This window comes from Chinchilla lanigera, unplaced genomic scaffold, assembly GCF_000276665.1.
Source record: "Chinchilla lanigera isolate Chin_1 unplaced genomic scaffold, ChiLan1.0 scaffold00019, whole genome shotgun sequence".
Classification (NCBI taxonomy): domain Eukaryota; kingdom Metazoa; phylum Chordata; class Mammalia; order Rodentia; family Chinchillidae; genus Chinchilla; species Chinchilla lanigera.
The window spans coordinates 8,871,525-8,899,193 of NW_004955420.1; the positions used below are offsets into that span (position 1 = coordinate 8,871,525).

The window sequence follows — 27,669 nt, forward strand, 5'->3', positions numbered from 1 at the left end:
CAGAGGGTGGGCTCCCAGGCCGGAAGCACCGCTCATTCAGGGTTGAGGTGTAACCTGGTATCCCTTGGGCCATATCTGGCCCACAAGTGTGTTTTTCTTGGCTCACACATAAAATCTGAGTTTCCAGCTTCTCTTAACTACTGAGAACCTCCGGCAGTCCCAGCCCTGCAGTGGCAGCTGGAGCCCAGTGACAATCTCTGCTGGCCAGTGCCTTTGTGACTTGTGACCTGGTTGGTATTCTGGGTATTTGTGACCTTTGGTCTAGATGACTTATAAAACCCTTCCCAGCTTTGAGGCTTCATGATCTTAAAAGAAAGAGTCCTGTCTCTGTGAGGCTGAGGCAGGAGGGTTGCAAGTTGGAACCCAGCCTTGACAACTTAATGACTTAGTGAGACCTAGTCTCAAAGATAAAAAATAAAGAAAGGGTTGGACGTGTAGCTCAGTGTGAATTCAATCCTGAATTCAATCCCCACTGAAAATAAAGAGGCTTGAATGTGATCACTATACAGTATACATCTTTGAGGTTTCACGAAGACCCAGTGGAGGGAGAAGTAGACCTGTCTTTAGCCCAAGCACCAGCTGAGTGTGTTTAACATTCAAAACAGATCTTGAACTGACTGTATGGTTTCCTTTGTGGTCCTGAGTGTATGAATTTTAACCTGTTACTCAAGCAGACAGGTAATTCTTAGCAAAAACCTCTACTCCCTTGGACAGTGGGAGAAATTACCACCTGGGGCATCGTAATTTTCCCCTTGCAGTTGGTGTCAAAGGAACTGTTTTGTGAGAATGCTTCTTCTCTCAGTTATCAGGAGCTCTCTGGTCAGGAGGTTCTGTCCTATGCCTCTGGTATTTGTGACTTGTACATGAACCTTAAATGCCCTAGAAAGAAAGATGCATTAAAGCAGAAAAGGGGTAGATTATGAGAGTAATGTTTGCTGGAGGAGTTTTAAATTTGCAAATTCCTCAATATCATGAGAGATGGGCCAGAACCATCTGGCAGAGAGACTTTTATACAGGGCCACTGCCATCAGCAACACTAATAACTAGCTTCATGTTGTGACTGTAAAAAGGGTCAGGCTCTTCCTGTATATTAACTGATGCAGAAGACGGGACATTTGCCTGAAGTTACAGAGCTGTTGCGTGCCAGAGGCGGGAACCACACCAGACCGTCTGGCTCCGGTGTCTGTGCTTTGACCACTGTACTCTCCTGCTTCTGAGCTTTACCATGGCTCACTTCAGGATCTCAGGTGCTCATGGGTGGGTGACAAAAAGGGGTGTTGTGAGTTTGCAAATAGCTCAATAGCATATCTTTTCTTTTTCTTTTCTTTTCTTTCTTTTCTTTTCTTTTCTTTTCTTTTCTTTTCTTTTCTTTTCTTTTCTTTTCTTTCTTTCTTTCTTTCTTTCTTTCTTTCTTTCTTTCTTTCTTTCTTTCTTTCTTTCTCTTTTCCTTCCTCCCTCCCTCCCTCCCTCCCTCCCTTTTACATTCATCTGTAAAAAAAAAAAGAAGACCTGCAGTATTTATTTTGGGCTGTATCATTTCTGTTTGTTGAATTTATTTATTTTGTTGCTGGGATCAAACTCAAGGCCTCGTTCTGGCTAAGCAGGTGCTGGGCACCTTTGGGCTACACACCTTGCCCTGATTAATTAATCTATAAGATTAAATTGCATTTATAGTAGTTAAATTTTCACATTCTAAAAGTACATTTTTATTCTGAGGTTGGAGGATTGCTTAAACACAGAAACTCAAGGTCAACCTGGGTAGTACAATGAGACACCAAAAGAAGAAGAAAAAAAGTATTCCTGATTTCTGTAACCATATTAAGGCAGTGTTTTCCAACATTTTGAACTTGAATACTCAGTAAGTTGTTTCTTTCTGAGGACAGCATGTGTTAGATAATTGCTGTACTCTGAATAAACTGTGTTTGTAGATAGTTTATTTGATTTGCCATCTGAATAATCCTTGGCACATAATTGCTGGCCTCAACTTACTAATATAAGGTAACCAGTGTCCTATGTGGGGTGATAAAACTTTATAGCTCTAAATATAAGCACTTTGTTTTCATTAACCTGTTTTCCTAGGTTAGAATATGAACAATAGTTCGAGAGATTTGGGGTTTGGAGTTGGGATAGGAACTAGTGGTCCCAGGTCCAAGGTTTAGAGTTTAAATCCAGGGACTGCATAATCGGTGTTTCAGGGACAGACTGAGATGTATATATCCTTTCTTTCTTGTGAGTCTTCCAAGTGTCTCTGTGCTGAAAGCCTCTCTCTTACTACTTGCTCATTAATTGAAGTACTAGACTCAGGGGAACATGAGTGGACTGTGGCTGTCTGCCTGGGGCACTGTGTGAAACAGAAAGTGCTGTGTAAGCGTTGGGGAGAGATTCTGAACCCGTAGCCCTCTCTCTAATTTTAGCTAATCTGTTTTGCAATTGCTGATGGAGAAGGTAAGTACAGTATCCTATTAATATGACAGGTTCCCTAGGTGGTTGCTGTTTTGAAGATGCTTCGGGCTTCCTTATTCTGAAGTGAGTGGTTAGAACTCTTGCTTGGGGTGCCCATGGCGGATCTGACGACTCCTGGTCCCTGTTGGCCTCTCTTCCATCGTGTGGGTTAGAGCCATAAGGACACTCAGGTGATGTCACTGACCCACTATCAAGAAGGAAATGTGCTTTCTTTAAATCAACTTTTTGGTTTTTATTTTGGCTTATAAGGAAATGTCTTATTCTGAGCTTGACCTTTACAAAATTACTGAAATTTGCATACATACACAAAAGCAGAGAGTAAGTGTAATGAACTCCCAGGTACCTGCAGCGCAATTTCAATAATCGCCATTCTGCCAGACTGGTTCCATCAGTCTCCCTAAAGTAAATTCTCTCCTTCCCTTCTCACTTTTAGTTTCTCCCTTTTCTTCCCTTCTTCTCCCTTCCTTTTCCTGCAGTGTTTTAACAAAAATATAAACATCTTTCTTTTAATCTGGAAATATTTAGTATCTCTGTAACTATAATATCTTCTTTTTTTCACTTACTATAAGTGCCACTGTCCTTAACCAATGTCTGTAGACCAGGGGCAAGAGTCAAAAGCAAGTATACGCTTGTTCATACCGAGTTAGCTGAAAACCATTTGAAGCGTTAAAAGCATACCAACAATATGAGCAACCATTCTTCAGTATCATCTAATATCTCGTCCAAATTCAGATTTTTTTCCTGCAGCATCAAAGGTACTTTTCTAAAGTCCCTCTCCTTTTCTTTTTGCAAGCTCTTGATTTGTTGAAGGAGTTGGATCATTGGCCCTAAGATTGCTCTAAAGATTGCTTCTTGGAGGTATTGCTTATTTGTGTTTTTATAAGCTAGTTAGATCTGGAAGCTTTGTTAGATTCAGGCTCAACTTTTTCAGAGCCTGCCTTTCTAACATCGAGGTGTTCATTGAACATAATAATAACTAAGCATGGGAATTAGGAAGACCTCCTCCTCTGGAACCAGCGATACAGTGGTATGGACAATGGAGCCAACTGATGGTCAGGGCATTAAGCATAGAGTACCTGAGTTTGAGCTGAAACGCTCAGCTCACGCTGGTCTGCAACATAGCACAGAGGAAGAGGTGGCAGCTCTCTGGTTAGGAAGCTCTTGCAAATACTGCCAAGTGATCAACCTTGTGCAAGCACCAGCTTGATGGGTGAACAAAGGATTAAGAGAGGTCAGTTAAGGGAAGACAGAGAAATGAAGCGGGCCCAAAAGGGAAGAAGTGTGTGGGAGGGAATGAGTGAGTCTGGGCCACGGTCCAAACATGGTGCTGGTTGTGGTCTTCGTCTCCATGGTCTCTATTGAAACATCTCCCAATTGTACAGCCACATAGTGGTGCAGAGCAGCAGCGAACTCTTTAGAATTTACTGACTTGCTGGAGTTTTTTATGTGTTAGGGACTGGCAGCCACACCAAACCTGAATCACAGCTTGCAAGAAATAATACCAGTGCTGATGGAAGTGAATGCACTCCTATACGAATGCTTGGACAGAAAGTGCAAAAGTTGGAAAGATTTATGCCCAGTGGTGCTTCTGTACTGTTGAGAAGGGAGAAAGAATGGCTGGAATGACCTGTAATGCTGGCTCTAGGGTTTGAGGAAGGCTTATGCAGAGTCTAAGCCATACTGTCTTCTCCTTTTAGCAACTAGTAGGATGGACTCAGTGATGAGAGCTAGGATGACATGTGTCACAAACAACACCAGGACCCTGAAGAGAGGGAGCAGAGAGACTTTGCTAGTTATACAACTCTGGACCAACCGCTTAATACACCTGTGCCTTTGCTTCCTTTGTCAAGTAGAGATAATAGTAATCACCATCTCCTAAAGGATTTGGATGATTTAAGCCAAATACACATAAAAGTTTTGAAAAAACCTATGCCTGGAACCTACTGTTTGTCAAAGCATCTAGAACAGTACCTGACACTTTACAGAATTCAGTAAATATCTGTTGAAAGAACGCATACATGTCAGCCATCATGCAGAAACAAGGTGTCATTATTACATGCGATGTCAGCTGATACCATGTAGATAGACCCCAGCATGGCTAGTAAAGAAAGTTTCAGCTTTTAGTTTTTGGGCAGTGTCTATACAAGTAGTAAAATTAATTAGATAAGCTCTGCATCGGGCTTCATGTAGCCCTGGAAGTACACAGAAAGCTGTGTGTGTGGGTGTCATGGTCTGGTATGGATAGATTCCAAAACCTCAGGTGCCTGAGGGATGCCACTGTGGAGCATTATCTAAGGGCTGCTAGCACTGTTTTGATTGTCTGTAGCGTTCCCTAACATTTATTGTAGGTATGGGTATACATTACTCATACACACGTATAAACTCCTGGAGGGCAGCAGCGCCATGTATAAAGTACATGGTTACTAAATTTAAATGGCTAAGCCAGATATGCTTTCACAAGTCAGGAAGAGCCCTTGGATCAGAATGCGAAGTACTTGCTTAGGGTGTGTGTGGGAGAGATGTTATGCGTAGGTCTGTTCTTGGCCACCAGGAGATAGATGAAGGAACCTTCTACCCGCCTGTGGTGTCTGACTGCAGTTCTGCAAGCCTGTGGTGGACTCCAGACCATAGGCATTGACCTGATCCCCATGATGACTCAGAGAGGCAAGAGACGAGTCTCTACCGGCAAAGCACCACAGCCACGCTGTGAAGCTGAGTCAGGAGCAAGCTGAAAAATCCAAGAAAGTAGAAAGCAGTGGTCCTGTGAGCCTAATGGTGGCTCATATGGATATCAGAAGGGGGGAGGTAGCCTGCAAGGGAGCTAGTGGAGGTTTTATCGAAAGTACTCAGGCGGCAGCCGCAGCTGCAGCATGCGCAGGAAGGACAGGAATTGCCTCTTCGGCTTGTCCATTCTCGGTTTGTTTCCCCCGAGATCAAATATGGGCTCTCAGGCCCGGCTCTCTCCTTTTATTACAAACCGCCTGCAGTTGGAGTCTGAGCTGCACCTGGAGTCCCCTCTGCTTCTGCCTTGCTAGCAGCGTGACAGAGGCCATCAAGACAACTTAGACTTGAAAGACCGATCTGCTGCTTCTCTGCCTGTCTTGATTGCCCTAAATGCAGATGAACATGGTGCCCGTCTCCTAGGTTTATTGTATTAATGAGGTAACAGGTATCACCATTATCAGGTGGGCTGAACATGGGTGGGGAAGGACACTTAGAAAACGGCTATGTCTGGTGCTCACCTGTGTACCTTTATCACCAACAGTGGTGCAGAATCTTCCCACCCTGCGGCTTCCATGCCTCTCAGGGAAATTTGCTAGATTTCCTGTAGGTTGCTGGCATTAAAAAGTCTGCCTTACATGAAAGACATTTGAAAGTGTTTCCCTTTTACCTGCTCTGGAGTCAGAACAACAGTGCAGAAGAGCTAGTGTCTATATTTTCTATATCTATGTGTATATGTGTGTGTGTGTGTGTGTGTGTGTGTATTTTTTTGTCGTTGCTTCACTTCTCTGCCTCCTTCTTGCTCCTCCTGACTTCTCCAGAGTTGAGGTCAAGAGGGGAGCATGGAGAAGTAGGCAGAGCTGTTTCGCATAGGTAGCATTGTTTGGCTCCCCCTTGGCTGCCATGTGGCAGGCCATGTCATGGCTGGTCTTTTGAGGGGAACCATTTGTGGCCCTTTAGAGATGCTCCTCGACTCACCACCTCACTTGCCACCTCAGTGACCTGACAAGGATCTTCCCCTGGTGCCCTGTCCTGCTGACCCTCTGGGTCTTGTTCTGGGCTTCCTTGTCTGGCGACAGCCCGCCAGCTTGTGTGGACTCCTTTTTAGGGGAACCTGGCTGCATTCTGAGCTACCCTTTGGCCCCGAGGGAAATTTAGCAACCTGTTTGGCCAGAGTTGCCCCTGCCGTCTGCTCTTGGCGCTGCCATCCTTGCAGCTACAGCCCATTTCCTGCTTCTCCAGGTGAGGGGCAAAAGCCCTGCAAGCTGCCCACAGCTGCTTGTACATTGGGAGCTTGAGCAGCCCTGCGGCAGCTCCCTGGGCCACGCCATGCTATTTCTCTGTCTTGGGAGCATTCTCACCTTTCCCAGGGGTATTATCCTCTACCTCAGGGAAGCTCGAGTGGGTGCTACAGAGTGCTCCTCTCCTTTAGCTTCCGTCCCACGGCTCCTCCTTCATAACCTGTCTCTCGTGGGCCCTTACATGGGCTGGGATAGGGCAGTTTGGCTCCTGAGTAGCGTTTCTGAGAGGATGGGTTTTGTGCCTTTTTTTAGAAAGTGGAGTATTTCTCCCCGACTCTACTTAGCTTGGAGTGCGCAGGAGGAGTCCCATCCTGGTCGTGGTGTAGTGCCTGGGACATGATAAGCCTCCAGGGAATGTTGGCCCTTCCTGGTCAGGAGCTACCTGATTTTTGGCTTCAGTAGTTTCCTCTGAGAAATGGGGTTTATGGTAAGGTCTGCTCTGCTAGCCCCTTGGGGCTGTTATTGAGATGAGTGTGTAGTAAGTCTATTTTATCTTTATACTTTAGCCTCAACAGAATGGGATCTCTCCACGCATGTTTAAGGCCTTCGTCAGCAAGAGCCACCCGGAGTTCTCCTCCAACAGACAGCAAGATGCCCAGGAATTTTTCTTGCATTTGGTGAATCTTGTAGAGGTAAGTCTTCGGAAAAGCTCAGAGCACTGTGAGGCGTGCTCGGCACCGACCTCCTCCTCTCTGGCTTGAGCAGATCCCAACAGGCCCCCCGTTCCAGGCCCTGGTCTCTCACCGGGCTGCTAGCAACTCTTTCTGCTCAGTGCGCTTGATAGTATGGCTTCTAACGCCCTGGGTTCTAGGTGCTGGTGGGTCTCCTGTACTTCTTTTAATCTGTGCACATGGCAGGAATGCTTGTCAGTGAACTCACTGGCTAAGATTTTGGATCTATGGATAAAGCACTGTGAGAGCACCATGGGGAACATGATGTCCTCCTGCCACCCCTCGGAGATGATCACACTTGGCTCACAATGAAGTTGGATCACATTAAACACTATATTTTTAAAAATTCACCAAAAATTCCTCAGCAAAACCTTTTTACTCCTTTAACCACCACCCCCCTTTCATTATAAGAGTATTCTTTGTGGAAAAAGTAAAAGAGAAACTCACTGGCAACGCCCCCTTGCCCCTCCCCCTCCGTTAATAGCAACTCCTTTAAACTACTGGTTAACATTGTGGTGTTTGACCCTTCCAGTCCTTTCCCAGGCTATATGTGACTTTTCTGTATGTTGTTTTTAAAACAGTGATTTCTCCTAATCTGTTGTGAGCATGTTGCCACATCATTGCATCTTCTAATACAGGGTGATTTTTTTACTTGAATATAATTTACCTGCATTTATATGGTTATATCATCCACGCCTTAATTTTCCCACGACAATCCTTTATTTTTCCCCTCTATCTTGCATTTGGCTCTTGTCTCTTCTTTCTTCTAACTCCATATATGTCAGTCCTTCTCCCCATGACTTTTTTTTTTTTTTTTTTGGTGGTACTGGGAATCGAACTTGGGGCCTCATGCTTGCCAGGCAGGCGCGATTCCACTGAGCTATATTCCCAGCCCCTTCCCTGTGATTTTTTTTTTGTTTGTTTGTTTTGTTTTTTGGTTTTTGGTTTTTCTCCGGTACCGGGAACCGAACTCACGACCTTGCGCTTGCCAGGCAGGCGCTTTTGCCGCTGAGCTAAATCCCCAGCCCCTTCCCTGTGATTTTTAATGGCGGCATAATATTGCTTCACAGATGAACCACAATTATTTAACCCAAACCCCCAGTTCTGGACTTCAGATAGATTTCAGTGTTTTGCTATGGAAGTGCTCTGGTGAACTGTCATGTCCAAAGGAAGTGTTTAGTAAAGCCAGATCTTTAAACTACATTTGTAGCTGATGTTATGCTAGCTGTTATTCATGACACAATATCCCTATGTTAACTAAATGTAATCCAACCTTCAGAGAAATCGCATCGGCTCCGAAAACCCAAGTGATGTTTTCCGGTTTTTGGTGGAAGAACGGATTCAGTGTTGCCAGACCCGAAAAGTGCGCTACACAGAGAGGGTGGATTACCTGATGCAGTTACCTGTGGCCATGGAGGCAGCAACCAACAAAGGTAATGGTTCCAGAGCAGAAAAGTAGTCATGTGTGTCTTCCTATGGGAAACCCCTCATTGGAGATCAAGGGTGGAATCAGGAGTGGACCTAGCTGAAATGAAAAAATACCTGGTTTGTACATCTCTTTTCATCTTTTCCTTAGTCCCCATGCGACTTCTGAGAAGAATTAACTACCTTGCAAGTTTTATGGGTAGAACCTACTTTAATGCTTATAAATTTGGCCAGCTAGTTGGATTGGAGTCAGTGTAGTTTGGGCGGAAATTGTTGATAATGATACATGCAGAAGATTCTTCAGCATCGCTCATAAGTTGCACTATAAAGTTGGAGGGAAATAATCACAACTGCATTTTTTGATGTTAGACATTCAAGCAGATGTCTTTTGAAATAATTCAGCTCTAGCATCCAGGTGTTTAAGGTGCCACTCATGGGAGATAGGTCGTGGCAAGACACTCTGTAGGAATGAAGCCCACTAGAGGGGCCTCTGGACCTTGGAAGGGAGAAGAAGCCCGAGAGAGATGAGGCAGCTATGTTGGGTTCTCAGGGAACGGTTCCTTCTCGGTCTGTTGTTTGATCTAGTCCTTCCCAGGTGGGACAGACAAGTGGTATTTTTAAGAATTAATATGTTATCTCAGAATAAGAAAAAGGAAAAAGTAGATGCTGGATTGCTCATCTCTTGGAAACTGGTCACTTTTGTAAAGTTCAGAGCTTCTTTGGCTATCTTCTTTTCCTCTGGTGGGAACTTGATTTATAATGCTAATTGGAAAGCCGTGGTTATGATGATTTTATGATGAAATTATTCCCATCTTCTATAAGCTTATACTGCTTTTGACCAGTTTTCAAATTCTTACCCATTATAAAGGTAGAAATAAGGAGGCTGAGTTTGTGGTTTGTTTCACTTCCTAAGGTTAATTGCCTCAGGGTTACTGATTTATGTGTCTCCTCTAAATCAGAGAGAGAGAGTCTCTGGAGACTGATAAATTTATTTGAGAGTAGCTTTGCAAAGGGCATTGTAAGTAAACTACATATGCGTTTGTAAACTTTTCTTGGCAGAACAAAATACCTTACACCCTCACTTTCAGGAAGGAGTGTTACTTTGGCTCACATTTCAGTCCATAATTGGCTGCCTCCAAGGCAGGATGACCCGGGGCATCGCAGAGAGCTGTTCATGACGTGGAGGTGGAGCAGTACAGAGAGTCGAGGGAGAAGCTGGGAAAGGAGATAAACCCTTCCAAGCAGTGTCCCCAGTGACCCACCCTTTCCAGCCAGACCCTCCCTCTCAACAGCAAGTCAGCTATGACCTCCCTAATCCAGTCACCCTTCAAAAGCTCCACTGGTGACCACGCGAGGGTTTTTTGGGGGGGGCATCTAGAAATAAATCATAACAGTATTCAAAGATGTTAAAGCAAGGAGAAGGTTTTTTTGTATTTGTAAATACTTCTATTTTTCCTTTTTTAATTTTAAAGATAATAAAAGAACAATAAAAACTATATAGAATTTCAAAACAAGATGATAGGAAATTAACAATGGTTGCTATATTGCATATTGTTATCTTCTAAGTAATTGCACAGATTACCAGATATAGGCACGTAAGATGGATCAAACAACATAAACTAACTGTTCTTTTCAATAAACTAATAGAAACGAGTAGTACAATTATCTTAGCTATCTTCTCTCTGTGTGTGTGTATATATATATATTCCTTCCTGCTTTGCAAGGAGAAGTTTTAAAGGAAAACGAGAATTACTTGTTTTGATAAATAATTGATGGCCACAAGGATTGATCACAGGTGTTCACTGGCCAACTTTCCCATTGCTGGAACAAAACCAGCACCAATGACTTAAAGAAGAGAGCTTTAATTAGGCTGATGGTTTCAGAGGTTTCAGTCCATGGTCAACTGGTTCCATGGCAGAAACGACATGGTGGAAGAGCATGGCAGAGTGAAGCTACTCACTTCATGGAAGCTGGGAAGGACAACACAAGGAAAAGTGCCAGTGAGAGACATACCCTCCACAGGAAGCCATCCGTGACCCCCTTGTAAGTGGGCCCCACCTCGAAACAGCACATTCAGCTATGAGATTAGTGGGTGGACCCAGTGATAAATATAGCTCTCCCATCACTCAGTCACCTCTCTCATCTCTTAGTCCAGTCGAGTTGCCAACTGAGATTGACTGGCCGAATTCCACACCTTATCAACTTGACACCCAATTACATCTCCTTCAGCCATACTTCATTTTCAAAAAAACACAATGACAAGGTCCTTATTTTGCCTATCATGCTGTAACTATCCTGGGTACAACTAAAATGCAATGACCCTTTCCCTAAAGTCTCCGCAGTTGCAGCACTACTCAGAAGTCCAAGTCCAAAGTCTCTGAGACTGAAGGCAAACTCAAGGTAGTGAACCCTGGTAAAATTTTAGAAAAGAAAATTATATTTCTCCATTATACAATGGTACAGGTTAAGCATTACCATTCCCAAAGGGAGGAAAGGGAGGAAAGCAAGATTGAAACCCAGCAAGGCAAACATTAAGTTCTGTAGTTTCATGTCCAGCATCTGAGCACAGAGTGGTAATATGTAAGTCACAGAAGACATGGGCAGCCTCATCCTATGGCCTTGCCAATTGCAGCCCACAGAGTCTCTCTCTCAGGCTGGCTTTGCTCATTGTCTGCAACTTTTCTTGGTGGAGTTTCCACATCCCTGGCACTTCCGACTTCCTAAGGTCTCCAGCTCAGCTTCCGCGTTACTCCCATAGCTTCATGCATTGTCATCTCAGGGACCCCTGGCAGGGATGCTGATGACCCTGCCCTAAATTTCCTGGGTCTACAGGCCTCCATTTGAAATCTGGGTAGAAACCTGCATGACCCCATCGTTCCTGCACTCTGCATGCCTGTAGAACCATAATCATGTGAATGGTGCCCAGATCTGCTGCCAGCTTGAGCTGTAACCAGGCCCCTTGAACCTCAATGGCAGTAGCTTCTGAGGGCTTGAATGACTGAGTGTGATGAAATAAATCCTGAGAAGTCAAATCCTTCTGGAGAAGTGAGCCCAGGGGCTTTCTTCTCAAATGAAAGGTTTATACTTTTGTACCCTTGAGCCTGCAATGGGTAGTATCTTCCTGATTCCTGAGATGCCCTCAGAGTGTTTTTGTTCTTGATTGTGTACAAGTGTTCAGTTTCTTTTTAAAGGAACCAATCTCTTTGGTAACTCCACCTCTTTTGGCCACGTCTTTATGTTTCCTTTCCCCCACTCCCCGCCTGCCCAAATCTTTCTGACCTGCTTTTGCTCCTGATTCCCACTGTACATTGGCTCAAAGCAGCCAGCAGCACTTATGCCACAACCTGAACACTGGATTGCCTTGAAGATTCCTCTACTACATCAATTATTCCAGCCTCCCACAAAGTCTTGGGACGTGGGAGAAACATAGTTTTTCTTCTTTTGTTTCTTGTTTTGTTTTTTTCTTCCAGAGTGTAACATGCATGGCCTCTAGTCCAGTTCACAATAGAATCCTCATTTCCATGTGGAACCTCATAAGCCTGCCTTTACTGTCCAGATTCCTAAAGGTATTCTAGTCTTCTGAGATCTTACCAGATTTGTCCATCAAACTCTATTTGCAGCATCCTATGATATCTCTATCACACATCCCATGCCTTTCTAAACTTCCCTCACAAACCAGTTCCAAAGATGTCTGAACCACATAGTCAGGTCACAGGAACAACCTCATTCCTGGTACCAGTTTTCTGTATTGGTATTGGTATTTTTCCAAAATTCCCAATACCTACAGTGTAAAGGAGGAGAGGTTTAATTTGACTCATGGTTCCAGAGGTTTCAGTCCATGTTGTTTTGCTGGCACCAGTGCGGGAACGTCATGATAGAAGGGCATGGTAAAGTGAAGCTGCTCATTTTATGGTGATGATGAAGCAGAGCATAGATGAAGAGCACCCAGCAGGGGATAAACCAAAGGTACAACCTTGGTGACCCACCTCCAACTGAGCCCTGCTTGCTAAGGGCAGATTCAATTATGACATTCTTTGGATAATCCAATGATGAATACAGCGCCCCCATTGTCCATTTATCTCTCCAGGAGTCTCTTTAATGCAGTCAAATTAACATTCAAGATTAGGTGGCATAAAAGTGTCATGGATCAATAACAGGACTGGCACTGATTCAAAGATGAACAGACACTTGCTGGACAGTCCTCCTTACGGAAGTATTTTCTTCACAAGATTGCAGTGACCTTTGTGCAAGGTTGTAGTTCTGACGGTCCTTTGTCATAGTCGTATCATTAGACATAAGTGTAAGATCCCCTCTTCATAGCTTCCTGGCATTATTTATTTGCCTTTATTGTTAGGTTTTGCCAAAAGTGAATCCATTCTTATTCTGACCACTTTTACAGTTCTGTGCTTTCTAACTTTTTATTATGAATAGCGACTTTTTTGTTTAGAAAAGATATTTATAATTTAGTCTCTGGAATTTGGTAGGAACAGCTAATATTAGCATCTTCAGATCAGTAAATCGTAAACTGTAGGTTAGGGAATTAATTTTAAAAGCTGTTGAGAGGCATTGTGGAAAAATACCTAAGTGCATAGAAGTGCTTAAAAACTGATAACATCAGGAGTGATTTTTTCTGTATGTTTGTTGTTTGGTAATAAAAATAATTGGCTGGAGAGGTTATTCAAAATATATATAAAAATTTAACTACAGCTAGTTTCCTCCCTCTTGGGAGGTTCATGGCATATTCATTTCTTTTTTCCTTAACATTTGATCATTTAAGTAGGGATTGGGTAGAACGACCTTACAGAGTGGCCCCTCTGATACCTTAGCTGCTGGTAGCCTCCACAAGAAGCTGTCTTGCAGTGTTGGCTATATTATGGGATGTGAGATGGTGGATAACTGCAGTCCTCATATCTATATATCATCTTAGTCCCACAGCACTTGGAACCCATGACCGGTGATCGTAGCTGGTGGTACTAAATCAGAAAATGTGTAACACTGGCTTTGGGCATTGCCAAGGGCTCAGCGGTAGTTCTTTTTATTTTTAGCTGTTTCCCCACTTCTATTTATCATTTTATTTTAGGACAGATTAAATTAACAAATGTTTTTATTAGTTTTTTTTGTGTTTGTGTGTTATGTCTGATCATTGGCAAGATTTGATCTGCTGACAGTTTACACCCCTTTCTGCGTCACACGGTGGAGACAGTGGAGGGTCCTGGCCATGGTTTCACATGCAAATTGTTTTGGCTCCAAAGATCACCCCAAGAACAGCATCTCTGCAGGCACATCCAGATCGGGGCTGGGAAGGAGAGAGCCACCCTGGCCCAGCCAGAAGCCTCCAGAGAAGATCGTCCAAAGAGAGTGTTTTTTATTTCAGGTAAATAAGAGCAACTGGCAGGTGCCGGCTCATTCAGGTACTTTTTTCCTCAGATGAACTGATTGCCTATGAACTAACGAGAAGGGAGGCAGAAGCAAACAGAAGACCCCTCCCTGAACTGGTGCGCGCCAAGATACCATTCAGTGCCTGCCTTCAGGCCTTTTCGGAACCAGAAAATGTCGACGATTTCTGGAGCAGCGCCCTACAGGCAAAGTCCGCGGGTGTGAAGTGAGTGTGTGGAGGTAGCGGGGTGGGGAGGCTTTGCAAGGTGTGGAGAGGGCTGGGGTGTCCTGTGCTTGGTTGTTCATGTGTGGTAGCGTGGGATTATGATTTGCACACACTCTTTGCCATAGACTTCACTTTTGTGAGGCCCATCCAATGGGACAAGCTCTTATACTTTTATCTTATGTGCTAGAGAGGAGATGCTCCCCCCCCAGCCCACTTTTAAGAATGCCAAATTGTGTTTTAGCCTCTATTAGGAAATTTTATTTTATTTTATTTTGGAGGGTGCAGCCAACATTTCTATCCCCAATGGGTAAGAATGATTGTTCATGAAGACACAATAAAACTACTTATGGCAGGCTTTACTATTCAGATTCCACCGTGGCATCTTTTAACTGTGTAACCAAGATGTGGTACAGCACACCGTTGATTGTGTTCCTCCTTGAAGACCAGGAGTTTTGGGACATCTCAAAGTGGAAGCAAAACCATGTGAGCCCTGTTCCCACGAGCCGCTGAGGATTTAGGAGATGCCTTGTGTTTACATCATGAGGCTGGTGTTTTTTTCTCCCCTACTTAGTGCTCTAACTGATTTGATGCAGTCTGGGCCAGCACACTTTGCACTGCCGCACCTTACTGGAAAAAAGAATCTTTAAGGTGGCATAAAAGGAGAGGAGGTCTGAGTTTGGCTCTAGCGACTGCATTACTTTGAGATCTTCTTTGGCGCTGCTTCTACGAGGCAAAGATTGAGTTCTCAGTTGGCGGAGACGGGAAGGAAGGGAGGAGGCTGCTGCTTGCTGCTGTCACCATAACCTCAAGCAGCACTCAAGCCAAAGCCAGGTTATTCTCTGCAGCGCTCGTCCGTCTGGATTCTGTTTTGTTTCGGACTAGAGGGTTCATATATTATAAATGGGGAACGAAACAGTTTAGTTTAAACATTAAAAAAGCCATATTTGAAAGAGTAATTTAAAAAACCATATTTCAGGGAGGATGAGTAGAATTCATTCAGTGATTGGTTGTTCATCCTGGGGAAAGTTTTTACTGGCAGACTGCCCAGCTGGGGTGTGTGGGCGTCTGTGTGTGTTGTGTGTGTTGTGCGTGTGCCTGGGTGTGTGTTTGTGTCCTTGCAGGTAACAGTTGGTGAGTTGGTGGGCTGAATGTGAGAGATACATGTCATTGCAAGAGGAGAGACCTTTGAACAGTTAGAATCCACCCACCTTCTTAGTGATGGGAATAATTTATTCAGTCATTAACAATGGGTTCAATATTGCTTCAAACATTGTTGTTTTCTCTTTGTGATTTTATTCTGATTCCCTGTGGGAGGTGGGAAGTGATCATAAGATCTGAGAGCCCAGAAAGCCCCTAGTGGGGAGTGGAAATGTTCTCCTTTCCTTGACCGCAGGCCACCCCTCTCTGCTCTGTACAACAGTGGCCTGCGTCACAGTCCTGTGTGCGGCACCCTCTCCGGGTCTGCCTAACCACCTCTGCATGTGCCTTGCCAGGACGGAGCCTGGTCAACATGTGGGAAAGGCCCATCTTTAAAATGAGGCTGGGAAGAGTTAGCTTTCCACAGGCAGATTCCCTGAGCAGTGGGCTAGTGGTCAGGGAAATCCTGATTCTTCTCTTCTGTCCACTTTCCCTCTTATCTTGTGTCCTGGACAAATTCACTGCCCAGTGTCCTTCTGTCTGTCATGGAGGGATGCGCTTGCTGCCCTGAACTTCTCTGCAGCACTACACAGCACTTGAGTGCTGACCTAACTACCTAGTATTCGTGAGCAAGAGGAGCTTCTGCTATTTACAGTCTTTAAAGGCGATATTAAGCACGATTTCCCTGTTTTGTCTGAATGCATACATATCCTTCCACATGCTTCCTCTTCCTCCTCTTCATCTTCCTCCTCCTCCTCTGTGGTACTGGGGGTGGGATTGAACATGAACCCAGGGCCTTAGCACTGAGCTGCATGCCCAGCCACCCTCTCGCCCCCTTTTTAAAATTTTGAGACAGGGTTTCGCTAAGTTACCCAGACTTGGCTTGAACTTGAAATCCTCCTTCCTCAGCCACCCAGAGTGCTGGGATTATAGGTGGGTACCACCATGCCCAGCTCCATATACGTTTTATATATACATGAAAACATTAGTATGACGTGTACCATGATTGTTAATAATTGAGAAAATAGTCCTTGTGAAGTAAAACAGCTATCGTTTATTATACTTACTGCCAGGTCATGAAGCAGTCCTTAAGCATTTTCCATGAAGTATTGCATTTAATCTTCTTAGAATGTGAGGTGGTGCCATTATTCTCCCATTTTACTGATGAAGGAATCAGAGGAGAAGTAGTTGGCCACTAAGTCACAGATCTGGGATTCATTCAGTTCTGATTGAGTTTGAGGGTTAAACTCTTAATTTTTGTGGTATATAGGACCCCCACATTTCTTACGCTTATCTTATATCCTGTGGTAGCCTTGCTTATTCTTTATTTTGCTTTATCATTTTCCATGTACTGGTTTTGGGGAAAAACAACCCAGTGGATTCCTAAAAACTGTTTATTTTCAGCATTGTAGGCTATAACTCAGTCTACATTTGATAATTTGGGATCTTGAAGTTTTCTTTTTGTTAGATCTGAAGCCTGAAAGGCCAGGAAAGGGCAAACAATGTCTTAAAAATCTTGGCTCTCATGAGAGAGACCAATGTAAATTGGTAATTACAGACCAGATTTAATTATCTTTTCCTAAAATGATTCTGAACAGATGGCATCTGGGAAGAACATTAGTGTTTGGAACATTCATTCACTCAGCGAATGGTAGCCCACCTAGTGTATTCTAGGCAGTGAACTAGACAAGACCTGGTTGCTGCCTGCCCTGAGAAGCTCCCAGCTAAAGGGTTCAGAGGGAGAGATTTTCACTTCCCTTTTAGTGTTCATGGGGAGAAGAGCACGGCGTGGGTTCGGAGCACATGCTCCGTGGGTTAGGTCGGCGGCCTCTGAGTTTCCATTCCAGAACTTACTGGCGCGTGACCTTGCCCAAGTGACCTCACATTCCTTATCTCTAAGTGGGGGACAAAGGAAGTGCTTTCTTTACAGTTGAGGTGGAGATTAAAGGAACTAAGCCACGTTAAGTGCCTCACACAGTGCCTGGCACGGAGTAACTGCGGGATGCAATTGCTACTACTATTATCGTTCGGTTTCTTCTTGTTTTTCTTGAGAGTGTATGATTTGAGTGTGCTGGATTATCATATTTTCAGCATATTTAGTAGAAAGTGTAGAACCATATTTTTTGTTCATATTTGTTTATGGTGGCCAGGTTTTCAATACAGAGACAGTCTTAATAATTTCAGAGAAAGGGATGGGTGGTATTTTATTTTTCTTAATAAAGTCTGCATGGTATTTTTGCCTTAATTATAATTAGTGAGCAATTGTCATATTTTATTTTATTTTGTTTATATATTTTTTCGGGTACCGGGAGTCGAACTCATGACCTTGTGCTTGCTAGGCAAGCACTGTACCTCTGAGCTAAATCCTCAGCCCCCAATTGTCATATTTTAAACAATGTTAATAGATTGTCAATAGAAAACACAGTAGTGTTGTTGGGATTATTCTAGACACTCTAGATGTCTTAATTCATTTAATTACCATAACAACTTTTTGAAATACATTGGTTATCCATCTAGGGGTAGCCAGCCTTTTGACTTGCCTGGCCCACATTGAGTGAAAAAGAATTGACTTAGGTTGCACGTAAAATATGTGACATAGTTAATATATATAAATAACAAAATTTCCTTTTTTAAAAAAAAATTTTTTGTTATAACATTCCAAACAGAGGTGAGCACCCTATGGGCCATGGGTTGGATGTGCCTGAATCCCTTGTTGAATGATTTACAGTCTGATAGCCTTTCCTAAAAATGCATAGCTTTGTAAGAAAAATTGTAACTCCAGGAATTTTAAGAATAAAAGAACCTGCAGAACATAATTTCTGATTTTGCCTGGATTTGATGAACAAACGATATTTCCAAACTGTTATTAATAAGTGCAAAATACCACTTTCTAGATTAATTTGAACATATATGTTTTGAGCAGTTACTACATGTATGATTCAATTTAAGCCCCCATGGAGGTTTCAGAGGTGAATAAAGAATGTTTACCTAATAGGGGAAGCACAGCGTGGGAACCATCGAGTCTGCTTTCTCGTGCTTTTTGGCTGGTGGCTGCCCATCACAGCATGATGGAGTAAATTACTGTCCATCCTTGCTCCGAGCACACATTTGTCCCCTCTCCCTCCCCTGGTACTGGACCTTCCCCTGGATACTGACCACCACGGACCAGCAGCAGGACTCCTGGGCTCCTGCATCACATTTTACAACTCACTGGTGTCCTGATGACTTTGGTTGATTTCACTGTTACATATATTTCCAGATTTTAAGTTAACTAAGAAGAGAAGGTTAGAAAGGTAGTTTTTACATTAGTTGAAAGTCTCATAATACCAGATGGTGAAATTGAGGACTTGGCTACATTTAAATAAGGGTGATGCTAGTTACCACTTCCCAAAGGTTGGAAAACCCAGTTAGAGATAACATAAATTTCTGGAGAGAGAGAGCCAGGATAATAATTTCTTAGGATGACAAAGCTCCCTTACGCTATTGCCTAGACCCTTCTTCCATCCTTGTGGATGGAGAATTTGCATTGTAGAGAAGTTATTTAGCTTTTCTGGGATGTAATGCAGGTGAATAACAGACCAATTCAGTGTCCAAAATCTCATGGGTTGACAGAATTCATTCTGATTCCTTAGGTGTACGCCGTTCTTTCTAGTGTGCCGAAAGGTTTTACATTATTTCACGAACATTGTATAGCTCTGGAAGTAGATGTCATTAGTAAGTCCGATTTTTAGATGTAAAAGCGGAGCCTCAGGAGGTCAGTGATTTACCCAGATTTGAGTGAATTAAAAGAGTGTATTCACATGTTTCTACTTTTTTGTCCATGCTTTGCCCGCTATAGCGTCTCCTTTACACTAGGGGGCAGCAGTGCATTTGCATTTGCTTTGTGAATTTCCCGCCCTCTGCATTCCAAATAGAAGGCAGTAGCTCAGATTTGAAAAGTGGACTTTGGCCGAGGGAGTTCCAGAATCTTTCATATAAAAGGTGTGTGTAGTACCTGTCTACAGGTCATTTTCTTCTTTACGTATACCCACCACTCATTAATAGTCAAATAGAAGTAGTGTTAAACTAAGATGATTAATACGTCATGAATTAGGTCAGAACAAGTATAAATTTCATTTACAAATGAAGTAATTGTTGTGTAAAATTGTCAAACCCAGCTCCTGGTATTTGGCCTTCCTAAAGGTTTGAATCAAACTCAAGATATTGTACATATGTATTAACTTTAAAATTTAAGAATCAGATTTAGATATTTTACCAGAGATTGCCATAACATAGCTACTCTGAAGATCATGTGACTGTGTATTTAGTATTTCATAAGGTCCTGGCATTTCCAGTAGCCAGCCTCAACCAAAGTCAAACTGTACTTCTTGGGCCAGGGATCTAGCTCAGCGGCACAAGTGCCTGCCTGGCAAGCACAAGTCCTGAGTTCGGTTTCTGGTACCAAAAAAAACAAAAATAAAAAACCAAAAAAAAACCCAACTGTACCTCTTCCACCTCTGTGCTGCCAGAGTGCTTCTGGGTAGGGGAGAGGAGGGAGGTGGTGTTTCAGGGCCACTTGCAGAGTTTTACGGACGCTGCCTATAAAGATCTATAAATATACACTCTAAATTCCAACAAGGATTTTAGCAAAGCAAATGGAAGTATAAAATGTCACAGCAAAGTAAAAGTAGTAGTTTTGAAATTGGCCCCAAATCACTCTGAAGGGACAGCATTCTCCCACAGTAAAACATTTTCTGCTTGTGGAGCGGCCGGGACAAGCGAGTAGGAATGAACGCGTGTGTGCGTGCTTGTGCGACTGCGTGTGTCCCTCTTCTTGGGCTGACCCTCAGGGTTACAAGGTGGGCTTCCCACAGCGCTTGTTGTACTTTGTGAACTGTATTCGCCATTCTTTTTGCCGTGTTTGATTGATATACTCCCCTTGTGTTTCTCAGAACATCTCGCTTTGCCTCATTCCCCGAATACTTGGTAGTGCAGATAAAGAAGTTCACTTTTGGTCTTGACTGGGTTCCCAAAAAATTTGGTAGGTACCTTTTGCATGTTTTTGCTTAAAACATCAAGCTAACCATTTGAAAGCCCTGACTGTGAAGGAGCCCGGGTAGCTCTGCCACAAACAGTTCCATTTCATTCATTCTCTCCGTCAGTCCCACCTTTCTGTTTCAAATCAGAGTGTATGGTGAGCGCTGACAGTACACATTACCACCTGCTTAGCCTCCTCTCCAAGAATGACTGAATTCTAAGAGCGAAAGCCCGATCCCACATTGGCAAATAAACGGCACCTGCCCAGTGGCACTGTGCATGCAAATGGCCTGGGATTTTGGTAAAATGCAGATGCTGATTTGGCAGTCTGCGGGGGCGGGCCCTGAGATTCTATCTCTGACAGGCTCTGAGGGAATGTTGGCCCAAAGACCACACTTGGAGTGGCAAGTAGTTGAAGATGAACTCTGCCTCTGAGGCAGGCAGGTGCAGCTAAGGAGATTCACATAAATCATACAGATTTTACCCATACTAAGATAAAAACAGTGGCACTAAGCAGTCAAAAAGGAATGTGATTTTGGCTTCACTGCGCTTGCTTCTTGCTAATTTTAAAGGCGCACCTTTCAGACAATACACAACCGGCCGTGTTTTCCACCACTGTGATTGAGCACAGAGCTCCTGGGCTGTCCTCAGTGCAGCGGAAGTATTTTCTTGAGAAAATACTTCAGACTGTCAGTCTCACAGTCTTTGTTTTTGAACCCTCAGGGAAACAAAATAAAGCCAGACAAGGCAAGTCTTACGGTTCACAGAGCACTCACTGAAGGGGAGGGGTAAGAAGGACGTAGAATCAGCTGGAGAGACCTCCCAGGAGACCCTGGCGCTCTGGGTACACAGGGCTTTGCTGTGGAAGTTGTCCTGGTCTGTCCTGGTGCTGCAGGAGGCCCCGCTTTGCTGCGGTGATAGACTTGGGGACAGAGGGCCCTGAGGGCAGGATGCTGATCCCCCCAAGCACTCTGCAGGTCCCCGAGAGAATCTTGAAGTACCTGACTTGTTCTGATGGCTTTGAGCAGCTTTGAAAAAGAGTTCTCTTATTTTTCTTTGTCCTTGAGATTTCTATAAAAGAACAAAAATTTGAATCAGATTTCATTGACTTATTGAATTGAGAAGAGTCCCAAAGCTCAACCTAAACTTTTTATTGAACCTGAATCTTTCCCTTGAGGAACATTTATATCAATTTTGTTGGTCAGACCTTATGTTTGGTTTTGCTAACCCCCTGAAATTGAAAATGTTTTAAAGCTTAGCTTTGTTCTTTGGTTTGATGTTTTAAAATATGATTTTATATACCTGGCATTATACAAGATTTGGGGGACAATATTTTTCAGGTTTTCTTTGATAGTCCGAAAGACATATCCTGCACCAGCATCTGAATCTATTTTTAGTTATTATCTTATCTGAATATGCCTGGTACTAAATTCTGACATGCTGCTAGGCTGATAAATTTGAATTTGAGAGAGTCAACATAAGGATAACTGAGTCAGTAGGTTTTAAAAATGTATTCCAAGGACTAATACACTTGAAATCCAGTGAATTTTTTTTAACTTCATTTATCACCTTAGAGTGGTCATAGTATATGTAAGAAGTAAACTGGGTATGAGAAGTACATAGCCATCTTGATCTTGCTTGGATAGTCCCACTCTGGTTAAATACATCGAAAAACACTTCTCTGCCCTAAGCCTCAGAATAGCACAAGTATGATGCTCAGCACTGTAGGGTGACGGGGAGCAGAGGGTCTGTGCCAGACTGTTGCAGACTTACAGGCCGCACGTTGAAGATCAGCTCTAGACAGCTGTTCCCAGGGAAGAATGTGTTCCAGCTTTATGGTTTTTGAAATAAGCTGGAAACTGAATTTGTAAATTAAACCTACTTATTTAAAACTTGGAACATATTGCTAACCTTTAAAAAGATCAGGCAGAATGTGTCGGGGCCACAAATGATCTACGGGCTGCAGTCTGTGGCCTGAGGCTGAACTGATTTGTTCTTGTTTGGTGTGAAATCCTGCCGCCCTCTGTATTTCGCCAGACTCTCCATTAATCTTTCGTTAGTCTAGTGACGCTCCTGGTCCTGGGATGTATATGCGGAAAAGCCTCCTTTAGCTCTGCTTCGATACACGCATGTAGAGTTTGTAGTGCTGGTTTTAAAATGGTTGTAAGCTTATGGAGAGTCTGGTCCATATAATCTCTCTCATTTTGCAGATGTTTCTATTGATATGCCAGATCTCCTTGATATCAACCATCTCCGAGCCAGAGGGTTACAGCCGGGAGAGGAGGAACTTCCGGACATCAGCCCCCCCATAGTCATTCCTGATGACTCAAAAGGTACTGTGTCCCTCCGCCGGGAGGATGTTCTCTCCTTCCACCCTCCTGCACAGAGCAGTCACTTTACTCCGCCTCTTACTGGTTCCTTGGATGGATTCCTGTGCTGTGACCCTGCATAGACGCACAGCTCTGAGGTGTGGCTGCAGCTGTAAACTTAGACTTCACGTTGTAAGAGGCACAGACCCGGCATGAATAGTTGGAATGGACAGTTTTTAGATGATGTGGCCTCTGGCTTTGGCTTCTTCCCGTTTCTGCTTCCTTCAAATGGGAAATGAAGAAAAATGTTTACCCCCCTACTGAGAAGAATAAGAGTATTTTTTTCAGTAAGCTTTTAGTTTAGGTCTACTAAATAACAGTAGGCTGTGTTATTCTTGGACAACCAGAAAAAAGAAATTCAATAGGGCGTGGTGATTTTAAAAGGCTTGATCATCCATCCCCTCCCCGCCGCCCCGTTTTGTTATTGCTTCACAGCAGGGGACTGGTTTGAGTTTCTTGTTTACTCTGTGACTGTTCAAGTCGGTCATTGTTAAGAATACATAACTTTAAACAGGAAAAGCTCATGAAAAAACTTTCGTCTTTGCAGGTTTAAAAATAATGTCAGGAAATCCTTGGTTTAATTATTAGCTCAGGTAGTTATTCGATTGAAATCAGCTTCATTCTGGCTTTGTTTGCTCAACTGTTTACTTTTTGTCTTCCTAATGAGTTGTCAGGTAAATTAGCTAATAATGAGAGGGGACTCCGGGGCCTCTGTGCCGAAGGCTTCCCATCAGTGGCCCAGTGTTATTGGTGATATTTGGTGCCAAAGAAGAGTAAGGAAGTCCACAGGAGCCAGATGGGATGTGAGAACGATGGCCTGTCTGTTGTACTGTTCTCCAGCCGGAGGTCAGATGCTAACGTGCAGAGACAGACCAGAAACAGGAACTGTGCATGAGACCCTCTGGGTCCTGTGAGCAGGAGTTAGGGACCTAAGTGACCTCCTTACGGGGGTTAGAGAAAGGAGGTGCACAAGCACCAGAGACACACAAGCTGCTTTATTAGTACCCCTTTTTGTAATGTTCAAAAACAGAATCCTTGGTTGTAATTATGCAGAGTTAGAAATATAGCCAGAGAAATTACTTAGTTTGTTAAGATGCCAATCTAAACATTATGGTTTATCAGTTCTAAATGCCTAAAACCTGTTCTTTTCCCTCACTGTTTTAAAGACCTTGTGTTGTGCAGGCTGAGATGGTCTATGTGGGGTCCTCAGGGTTGAGGGAGTTGGGGAATGCTTTGGATCTATGGTTTTACTTTCAGTTCAACTCATTGACATGGATTGGCTTGGTCTCATTTTCTCCCTTCTCCCTTAATTTTCAGATCGTCTGATGAACCAACTGATAGACCGTATGTACCTTTTAAAATGTGTTTGGGTGTCATGCAGTTGTTTTTAGTCTGACGTGTTTTTCTGTGACAGCGCTGTCTGTTACACTGTCGTCCGGAGGCACTGTTCTGTTTGTGTGTATGTGAAGCCCTTCCCGGGTGGGAACAATTCTTTGTCTGCAAGTTGGGTAAGGAGCAAATGTGAGCCAGTGTAAGGAGAGTGGCGTAAGGAGTGTGATGTAATGAGACTTGCCCTGAGTGCCCGAGCAGCTCTGGAGCGTGACCATTAGTGTGAAAGCCACCCAGGCCTGAATGGAAATCTTGACTTGGCTACTGATGTTCACCTAGTGGTGCTATTTCTCCCATCAAATAGTTTAGTACTTAAGTGGGTTCAGACAAGTAAAACCACCCTCTAACACCCCCCAAAATAGCAGCTTCTTTGGGTAACAGGTGGGCAAGGGGGTGAAGGGCCACTAGGACCAGAGGAAATGCAGAGTTTACTTTTTCACATCTGAGTATCTTCTTGTGCCTGCAGCCTCGGACATTGATGAGTCATCGGTGATGCAGCTGGCCGAGATGGGCTTCCCTCTAGAAGCGTGTCGGAAGGCTGTGTACTTCACTGGCAACATGGGGGCCGAGGTGGCTTTCAACTGGATCATCGTCCACATGGAAGAGCCTGGTAGGTCGTGGGACTATGGAAGGGTTTTCGAGATTGGTAGGTCCTCAGTAATACTAAGCTGTGGTCTCTCCTTGTCCCTGGGACTGTGTCCCTAGAAAAATGACTTCTCAGTGTATAATATTCTGCAGTAGTTGAACGAAGTCACAACCTGTCTTTCTTCTTCTTCGTTTTCCTCTTCCAAATACAACTTTAATGAGACATAGCTCTCTGTTCTAAAATGTATATATAGTTCAGTGGCAGAAAGGTCATTGGAAAGATGTTGAGATGGTGACGAAATGGAGGCCTTCAGTTAGCTGCTTCTGTCTGCTTTGTTAAGATATAATTCCTGTGTCCACTCACTTACAATGTGCATTCCAATGTTTTTAGTAAATTTATGACTTTTTTTTGGTACTGGGAATCGAACTCAGGACCTTGTGCTTGCCAGGCAGGTGCTGTGCCATTGAGCTATATCCCTGGCCCGTAAACTTGTGATTATACAAACATTACCATTTTAGAATGTTGTTGTCTACCTAAAAGAAATCCTGCATACATGAGCAGTCATTTCCTATTCTCCTCCTGTTCCTAACTCCTGGTAGTCACTTTCTGGATCTGTGAATTTGTCTATTTTGGATATTTCACATAAATAGTACAACATGAAACCTTTTGTGTCTACTTTCTATGGCTTGACATAATGTCTTCAAGGTTCGTGTTTTGTAGCATATGCTAGTACTTCATTCCTTTTTATGACCAAATAATACTCCATGGTATGGACGTACTGCATTTTATTTATCCTCTCATCAGTTAATGGGCATTTGGATTGTTTCCACCTTTGAGATTTTATTCATAATTCTGCTGTAAACAGTTGCATGCATATTTTATGTGGATAGATGTTTTCATTTCACTTGAGTAGAATTGCTGTGTCATATGGTAACTTCATGTTTAAGTTTTTGAGGAACTGCCAAACTATTGTACAGAGTGACCATACCATTTTACATTACTGTCAATGATAAATAAGAGTTCCATTTTCTCCACAACCTCACTAACCCTTGTTATTATCTCTTTTATTATACCTGTTCCAGTGGATGCGGAATGTTACCTGAGTTTGATTTGCATTTTTGGAGAGTCCAGTGATGTTGAACATCTTTTCATGTATTTATATGTCTTTGCTGGGGAATTGTCCATTCAGTCTTTTGACCTCCAGCTCTTTGGTGGTGCTAGGGGTCGAACCTCAGGTCTTATGCACGATAAGTAAAGGAGCTACACCCCCAGTTCCATTCTTTGCCCAGTTTTTAAAACAATACTTATTTATTTATTTAATTTTTTTTTTTGTAAACGAGGTCATTTAATCTCATGGACATACCATTTTCAGTCCAGAATCCAATCCATGTAGGAGATATAATCTGACCCTATAAACCTGCTTTTCTTCCATGAGTTTTTTTTAAAAAAGGAACTCAAGGCCAATTATGCTCAAGTTTAGCAGAAACTGAACGCAGTCAATACACATGAATAACTTGGGAAATTATTGCCTGGCCTTCATAATAGAACTCCTTCGTTTTCCTTACATGGATGATACTGTGCTGGGTTTCACATCTTACATCCATGTTGTGTAATAACTATAAATGGTCTTGGGGGGGGTGAATATGAAATAAGTATTCAGGTAAAACTATCCGCTATACTGTCATTTTAAATAACATTCACCAGTGGGCAGGAAAGTGGAACATAAAAAGAACCTGTTACGTATGCTGAGGAAAGGGACTGGAATCTCATAAGCATAACAGGAGAACCCTGGGGAAACTCTGTGTCAGAATATCCAACAACCACTAGTTAAAGGAGGAGAGATTTATTTCAGCTCACAGTTTGTAGCGGTTTCAGTCCATAGCTGGCTCCAAGGCAGGGCAGCGTCGCAGAGAGGTGTGGCAGAGGAGAAACAGTCCACGGCAGGGTAGGCAGGAGGCAGCAGCAGTGAGCCTTCTTTTCTCTTTTATCCCATCCAGACTATAAACCTATTGGACAATGCTACCCACACCCAGGGTGGGCCTTCCCGTTATCCATACCCAGAACAATGCTGCACCAATCAATGGACTATTTAGTTATCACACACCGTTAATCCATATTCACACACCCTAGATCCAGTCACCTCTGCAAAGCACCACCTATGAGCACTTGAGGTTTTGGACAGACTTCTTAATACAAGCCATAACACTCAGGAAGCAACAATTCACTGACCCTAGATCAATAATTATTTGTAATCTAGGAAGAAATTATAGTAAGTGTTGTGTGATGTGATACCCACTAGAAACTTTCGTGAACATAGGGACTGCTTCTAAGGAAAACATATCTGCATCCTATAATTTGTTCCATGTTATTCTCACTCAGAGAACATCTACCTGATCCTCTGTTATGTACTGTAGCACAATGTTAAGAGGATGACCCTGAGTGGGATAAATACTAGTCCATGCAATTCTAGAATTATACAGTATTGAGCATCCTAAGACTGGAAGATCATTTTCATCAAGCCTGTGTCATTCAAGGACTGTCAGCAACAGTTCCTGGACAACTGCTATACTAGTTCTGTTATAGGTCAATGAAAAACAGACTTGGGGAACTAATGACTGATGAGCTCATCTTGGCAACTTCACTGTCATCAAATCTTTTGGCTTCCACTGAGCTTGTATTCACATCTTACATCACCAGTGGACAAAAGCAACAATTGCCTGAGTGAGTTAATATCAAGGAACTAATAGTTTGTAAGAAATCTGCAATATATTTGAGCTATATTCTATAATTTCCATGATAATGGAGATATGCAATAACGTTTAAAATGAGTTGCAATAGAGAACTTAGGAAATCACCTCTGTTACTGTGACATCTCTTCAGTAATCTGAGGCATCACTACAGTACCAATACATTGAATGACAGTTTTGTCTTAAATTTTTCTTTTCTTTATTTTAAAGAGTGACTCAACTTACAGAATCCATAATTACAG

General features: G+C 43.1%; 1 protein-coding gene across 1 annotated transcript in view; it reads left to right on the forward strand.

The window, feature by feature from the left end:
- Usp13 (ubiquitin specific peptidase 13 (isopeptidase T-3)) overlaps positions 1-27,669 on the forward strand; it is a gene marked incomplete at its 5' end in the record, with an annotated part of 83,980 nt that overhangs the window by 35,667 nt on the left and 20,644 nt on the right. Inside the window, 7 exon segments of the mRNA XM_005383048.2 lie at positions 6,992-7,117; positions 8,436-8,589; positions 14,009-14,183; positions 20,252-20,340; positions 22,547-22,669; positions 24,023-24,049; positions 24,561-24,704. Coding sequence (XP_005383105.2) covers positions 6,992-7,117; positions 8,436-8,589; positions 14,009-14,183; positions 20,252-20,340; positions 22,547-22,669; positions 24,023-24,049; positions 24,561-24,704 — 838 coding nt within the window.